Below are 7,714 nucleotides of genomic sequence, written 5' to 3'. Positions count from 1 at the left end.
AGTTTAGCATAATTTTATTCTAAAATTTTATAGTATGATACTTATTTAAAGACAGAGAGAGTGCATGATAGATATATAATGGCACGTAACATTATGATGAGATTCTTGAAGAAGATAATATGTGTAGCAATAAATAGATGGTTGGATGAAAGAAGAATAAAATTATGGGTATGAGTCATTCCCCAAAAGTGGGAACGAAATTACTAGTTTGCTATTCCCCAAACCAAACCTCCATTCTCATTCCCCTTTCCAAAACTACTCAACCACAAATTAAATATGCTTTTTTACTTCAGGAAATATTGCTGGATATATTCAAACTTTTTGTGTTTTTGTTTCACTTGATGATGTCGGTAGCCCAAACAAAATTACCAATCATGTTTCCCCCACTCAAGCTCATTATATCACTGGCAAGAGGCATGCCTCTCCAATAAAAAGTTACAAGTCTGGTTTATATTTTGTTGTAGTATGATTTTAATTGGCAATAGACAATACAATAAACACACTCTACGAATCTTTTAAAAAACTGAGTATGAGCGAAAATAAAGAATTGGTAAGGAATTTTGATTGATATAACAATATCCTTAAATCTACACTTACCGATTATGGTGTAAATAAATCGGTTTCTAAACTGAATGCTGTAACCATCTTTCTTCTTTACTCCCAACACCAAGACTTCCCCTTTGGCTCCCCTCCCATATTAAAAAGAAAAAGAAAAAGAAAAAGAAGACTCGCTAATATTACATCCTCTCCGAATATCTGTACAAATTGTTGCAAACTTGGCAGCACCACTTTAATCACAGATTTTCAAACTCCATTTTCGCGCCTAAATTCGAACCGGCAATCCAAAATTCTGGAAAGTCTTGATTTCTCCTCTGAGGCCTGCAGTTACTATCACCATACCCCAAGCCGACCTGTTCTGGTGAAACCCATTCAAGAAGTCCACACTCACACGAGGGCTACGGTTCTTAGTAGCTGACACGAGTTTCTCCTCGGGCCACGTCACTGAGATTCTATCGAATAGGTAGCTGTTTGCTCCACTGGATAGAGGTCCGTTGAGAGGGCTGTTGCTGCACCCCGATGGTAAGGGCGACCCTTCACTGCCATTGGTTTCTCCAACTGGCGTAGTAGGATGATACTCATTTAAGACCTCGAAACGATCATTCGTGCCATTTGGCACTCCTCCACAAGTTTCTTGGGGGCTCCATGTGTCGGACATGGACAGGCCAGGCCAAGGGATTGCGGCAGATACATCTTGACAGTGAAAAAGCTCATAAGCCCGAGTAACCTTAACACCTTTACTTCTGTTAGGTCGGGATTCACCCTCATGTCTCCACACATAAACATATGAATCTTCACTGGCGGAGACCACATATTTTCCATTAGAAGTAAGAGATGCTGAAATTTGGCTGTTTGCATTATGGAACCCTGTCCAAGTGTCACCATAAGAATTTGAACAAATACAATTGCCTCGAAAATATAAATGAGACATAATACGCAAAACAAGAGCAACATCTCAAGGCCAATAGGTTAACTCCTAGTCCTAGGTTCAATTCTGAGCAATAAATTAGAAGTACTCAGCCTCCATAAATACAGCATAAACTGATCTGTTTTATTTTGAAATGACAGCATATTTTGATTTATCAGTATTTCTGATGGATTATATACTTTTGTATTTTAGTTGATCAAACAAATGAAGACATAAATCATATACCATATTTATTAATAACTCACGAAAAATTCTCTGGCCTATCCTTACAGAAGTTGCAATCTGAGGATCCTACGTGATTTTACCAATTTCAATACTGCATTCCTGAGACATTACAAGGGGGCAAGAAGCTGTATTTCCTTCACTCCTCAAAAGAGACAAAATGACGATGAAAAGAGGAAGACAAGTAAGCCATAGGAGCCAGACTAAATTATATTGTCAATACTTAGATTCCCTAGTATCAAACATGAAGCTAATAAACCACCTTACATCATATCACTTTCCATGAGAAGCCTTCCAACAAAGTATAACTGTGTAATCAAGATTGAAATGTCTTACTATCTAGATAAGAACACTGAGATTTGAGTTCGAGCAACAGAAGTGCAAACTTCGATGGGATTGACAGAGGAACCCCACCCCCCGCCCCCGAAAAAAAAAAAAAAAAAAAAAAAAAAAAAAAACACCACCACCATCGCCCTCCTTTTAAATATTTCCCAAGGAAGGACCAAATCTAGTGCAGGGATCAAAGGATAAGAGGTGTGTCACAAATTAGCTATATCCAACTGAACTGAAAAGCCCATGTGTTTCAAAACACATGATGGTCAATAAACTCATTAATTAAAATAGAAATATACCTTTGAACTTGTGAACTAGATCGATACCATCTATGACTCGAACTCGGGAATCAGCCGATGTGACAATGACCTCTGATGTACTTCCAGGTGCAAACTGTGCAAAAAGAAAAGTATTAGCAATCAGAATAAAATATTATTTTTCTGAAATCAAGGACCGCATGGTGGTGGTGGGGGGAAGCATCTGCTACAATAAAGTAGTTATGTGCCAAGACTCAAAAACTAGCATATGTATGAGTATGCGGGCCGTATTAAATAGGTGGTAGAGTGCATGGGTGTAATCAAGTGGTTTACCTGGAAACCAGTTATTTTCTTCTGATGAGACTTCTTCTTCTTATTCTGCAGATTGATCTGGCTTTTCTGCAGCAATTTATTTTCTGGAAAAAGAAGTGTGGCAAGCATAAATAATTTAAACATAGTTTCCAAGAAGAAGCTTAATGTTCTAAGGAATCATTATTTCTTACCTGATGTGTTGTATAAGCGGCAGCTACCCTTGTATGAACCAACTAGTGCCCCCTATCAAAGTTTCACAAATATATTGTTTAGAACATTCAACTAAGATATGCACAGTTCAAGGGGCTTTCCCCTAATATAAATTGAAAAATCAAGCCTATCCAGTCATTATGCAGTCCGTGTCTCACCTGTCCATCAGGTGTGTAACAAGCTGCAGTGACCATTTCATGCAAATCATTCCAATCAACAACTTGGCGATCAGGAATGCTCCAGATTCGCACCTTAGCATCTAAGGATCCACTGATGAAATATCTATCATCCACTGGATTAAACTGGATACACGTTACTGTGTCATGGAAAATTGAGAAAACATATCAATAGATGAAATATATTTTATGTTCTCAAGTAATCATATAGATGCACCAACAGCAATTCTTTAATATGATCAATACAAGTACCCCTGGAACTAAGATGTAAGACATTACACCTTGACAAGCAGTGGACTAAGCAATCAAGATGCTAACCAGGTCAACTAAGTGATTATTATTTCAATCAATGGACAGGAAACTGAAACCTTCAACCACTGGCATTACTCCCTCGGTGCCTTGCCCAGAGCTTTAATAAATTAGCCGTCCAAACTCAATTGCAATCTATATAGTTCAGACTACCAATTCATCCCCCCCCCCCTCCCCCGTCACCCCACGGTGTGGCCCCAATAAATTAATACCCTTGAGCAGAGTTTGCATTTGCATTCCAGCACCAAATTCATAACTATTGAGCTATGAAACAAATTCAACAAGGGACACATGATTTCTTACATTCATCAGCCTATGGAATCATCATTTTACAAAGAGACTATGTCACTCAAATTAATGCAAATGGGCCATGGTCCTCATATAGAACCTTAAAATTCACACATCTATGCTCAATTGTTTGAAAGAATTCATGTTATTCATCCAAGTTCCTAGAAACAACCGCCCCAGAGTAATTCCTCCGGATCATATCAACCTTTCCACATTGATAAATCAAAGGATTGCACATAAGTTCATTGATTCCTTCCTGAAATTCTCTCTTCTTTATCAAATTTCTTTCGTCCCCGGCATACACTTTATCGAAATACATTTAACATTGCCCCAGCCAAAAAGTCATCCCAAGTCCCAACTGCCATCTTCTGCCAATATTTTCCAGCCTAATGCAATCAAAGTGGGGGTATACCATGCACAACAGTAAGATATTAGTTCTGTCATGAATTACTTGAATTGGCCTCTGAAATAGCATGCACACAACAGCAGCTCCCAACCCACAAACCACAAGGATACTAGCCTGTCTAAATGCTAGGAAAATAATTCCATGGACAAAGTAACAGTGTGCAAGCAATTACCATAGTCACTGTGTGAGAAGATCTTTAAACAAGATTTGCTAGATAAATCCCATAGCCGCACCGTTTTATCCATTGAAGATGAAAGAAGTTGCTGGAGATGACAAAGAATAGTGTAACTTTTTAGAGCTACAGTAAAATCAAAGCAAATAACAAATTTCGTAACATAATAAACAATTCTTGAAAAAGATTGCCAACCAGAGTAATTTTTTTGTAATTTAGAGAGTATGGACCACAACAGTTGTTACAAATAAGGGAGAGGGTTCTATCAATTACTCTACTAGCGTAAGAAATCATCCAAATAGCTTTTGCAACAGGTTTCCAACTTATTTAGATCATATGCAGGAAGCAGTCTGATTTAACATTTTCTACATGCATCACAAATGCAAGCAAGGTGATGTTATCATTCTTCTGTTGTTTGTGCGTGTAAGCACGTGTGATTTAGTTAACTCTCATTCTTCTATTGCTTGTGTGTCTTTATTTTCTTTTGGTAGGGGCTATGAGACAGGATCAGATACTACATCATGGGAGAGAGTTATCATGGACCACTTCAACTGCATTTGATTGACCCATAAAAGAAAGATAAAAGATCAAGTGGAGAGATGTAGCAACTTTCTCAAAGTAGTTCAATTCTTTCTCTTTGAAGGAAAACATAGAAAGTTGTACAGCATTAGTTAAATATATTAGACACAAAGCAGCAGCATAAGACAGTTTAAAACAAGAGATACTTCATTAACAATATGTCTATGGTATAGCATGCTACAACCTATAAGACATTTCCTTCTTGGCTAATATTTCCTTCCCTTCCATACTGTACTTTTCATAAGAAGGAAGCATAGAGTGTATTACCCCTCCCTCTCATGATAATACATTGTTAAATTCTTATGGTGGCTACATGTAACTTAGGAAAAGTACTTGCTGTTAACACAAAAAACAATATATGACGACCATTGGATATAATCTCATAGAGTGAAATTCAGTAGTTTCCATGTGCCAGCAAAATTCAAAGAAGAAAATTTTATCAGATTTCTAAGATTGTGGAAGAGCCACATGAAATATAAATGAATAAATAAAATAAAGAAATGCGAACTGACCTGAGATTTGGACCATGATAGGTCCAGTACGTCATCTAAATGTCCTTGAAATGAACATATAGGTTTCTCCAAGAGGGAAAACACTGTCTCAGGCACCAAAATCTGCTCAAGACTCATGGATTTCCTACTTACAGACGACCTCCCTCTTCTCTTCTTCTCGAAATGACCTTCTAAATTCGGCGATACAGATGAGGGCTCTGGAGATCCATTGGCTAGAAGCAGAAGATTGAAATTCCCATCTTCCGATTTGTCAAAGAGGAAATCACCCTTCCTTTCTGTTTCCACAACTTGCCACACATGAATCACACAATCCTCACCAGCGCTAGCCAGATATTTCCCATCCAAGCTAAACTTAATAGCCCAAATTGAACCACTATGAGCCTGTATCTCCTGGCTCTTGTACATAGCCGTAAGCTCTTTAACAGACTTCCCATACTGCCTAACTCGAACTTTTTCTGGCCCGTGAAAGGATACATCCTGGCTATCATCTGTGGCAGAGCTTGATCTCCTCCCACCCTTCTCAGACGACGTATCCCTTTCATCACTACTACGTCGATCCTTATGTCCAGTAACAGAACTCGCCACATTCTTTATACTTTTCAGCCAACTCCCCCTCTTCTTCGACTTAGATGCAGAGCCGAAGCTCCCATCAGAATGTAGATCCAACCCTTCCTTGTTCCCATCCTCAACATTTTGTCTCCTCATCAGTTCTTGTACAATTGGCGAAGTCCCAACACACATTTCGGATGAGAACTCCTCCATGGTCAACTGGCGCCCTGTTCCCAATTCCTTGATCTTCTTCCAAGTCCCATCTTCCTTCACCTCCTTCACCACAAACTCCTTTCCATTGTCAAGATTTTTAATCATACATATGGCATTCCCATCATCCAACCCATTACTCTCCAAACCCCCATTCAGCTCCTCACTCTTCGGAATGGGCAACGAAATTCCAGAGCTCCCATTACAGTTACAATCAGTTCTAATTTTCACTTTTGGGGGTTTATTGGGAGAAACCGTACTGCTCACCGACGATCGATTGCTGCTCGCCGATCTCTCCATATGACAATGCGTCTCAATACTCCCCTCATTATCATTATTTACATCTAAAACACTCTCACCTGTCACCAAATTGCTCGGACAAACTTCCCCTTGGCGCGAATTACACTCCCCGGCCGACTTCGATCGAACCATCGCAGACGCCCTAGCATCACGATCATCACCATCAACGACGCAATAGCTACCACCCTCGACGATTTTGTCATCGGCGTCATTGCCACGGCAAGACGCCTCAACAATGGGGTTCAAACGATCGGAGGAGAAGGAAAGCGAGGGGCGGTGGCGGAGGAGGGCCGGGTCTCGATTGAGGCCCATCTGGCTGAGGAGGCGGATGCGGCGCTCTTCCACCGACGCCGGTTGGGAGATCCAAACGTCGTAGTTCCGAGAGACCCCCCTGGGGAACTTGGGGACGGGGTCATTGTAATCGGAGGTAGAATTGGGGTCGGGATCGTAGTCGTCCTCGGATGCAGATGGGGAGCATGAGCAGGAGGTGTTGGAAGAAGAGAGCAGGCGGTCGAGCGAGTCGTGGAACCGTTCCTCGTCGTCTTCCTCTTCTTCCCCGGCTTTGCTCATCGTATACAGCCGCCCATCGAGTCCGGTTCACATTGCCCGATCCGTCATCGTACGGGCGCCGGTCCACGCCCCAGAACCCGAATCACAAATCCCTCTCCCTCTCCCCCTCTCTCTCTCTCTAGGTTTGCGGTGCAGTATACACGTCTGCGTGTGGAGAGAGAGAGAGAGCGTGATTGGGGAGTAGATGATTGCGTGGGGAAACGGAGAGATCGGACAATGTTGGAAGAAGGGGTGGGTTTAACGTTGGGGAACTCAGATCCGATGATGGATGAGAGAGAGAGAGAGTGTGTGTGTGTGTGTGGAGAAGAACGGTGTCGTGTAGTGGTGTAATGTGGGGGAAGTGGGTTTGTTTGGTTGTGTGAGGTATTTTTGAAGGGAGGAAATTGAAATAAATAATAAATGGGGCCTCCATTTTCATCTTATTTTCCTCATTAACATATTTATTTTTATGTTAATATACACAAACATATAGTAGACCGCCCTGTGCTGGGATAATAATTGACTCCAGTTTTTACATTTATGTATTTCTTCTTTTTTCTTTTTTTTGGTTGACTAATAAACTAGCATAGTAATGCGCATCACCTATAAGTCACATTTTTACGAGATAAAGTCATATAGTTTCAATTTTATTTTGTTTGAAGAATGTAGTTCAATTTTAGTGTTAATCTATATTGGTACCTATTTTTAATTAAATGTATATCAGAAATACTCACATTTATAAATACACTAGCATTTGCTTGCACGAAAAATATTTTTATATTTTATTATATATAAAATTGATTATCATTTGATTATTATATAAAAATTCTAAATATAATTAAAA

The 7,714-nt window shown here is 39.9% G+C and overlaps 1 protein-coding gene across 1 annotated transcript; it reads right to left on the bottom strand.

Moving 5' to 3' along the window:
• Nucleotides 1–540: 540 nt before the first annotated feature.
• Nucleotides 541–7,255, bottom strand: LOC131013263 (uncharacterized). Its single transcript, XM_057941329.1, has 7 exons — nt 5,263–7,255; nt 4,172–4,262; nt 2,979–3,136; nt 2,802–2,853; nt 2,632–2,714; nt 2,341–2,434; nt 541–1,425 (listed from the first exon to the last, which is right to left on the bottom strand). Exons 1-7 carry the CDS (start codon nt 6,889–6,891, stop codon nt 824–826), a joined length of 2,709 nt encoding a protein of 902 aa, XP_057797312.1. The 5' UTR covers nt 6,892–7,255; the 3' UTR covers nt 541–823.
• Nucleotides 7,256–7,714: the final 459 nt, after the last annotated feature.

The sequence above is a fragment of the Salvia miltiorrhiza genome, chromosome 2 (genome assembly GCF_028751815.1).
Source record: "Salvia miltiorrhiza cultivar Shanhuang (shh) chromosome 2, IMPLAD_Smil_shh, whole genome shotgun sequence".
Lineage (NCBI taxonomy): Eukaryota > Viridiplantae > Streptophyta > Magnoliopsida > Lamiales > Lamiaceae > Salvia > Salvia miltiorrhiza.
Note: the sequence above shows the minus strand (reverse complement) of the source record. Positions and strands in the feature narration are given on the sequence as shown.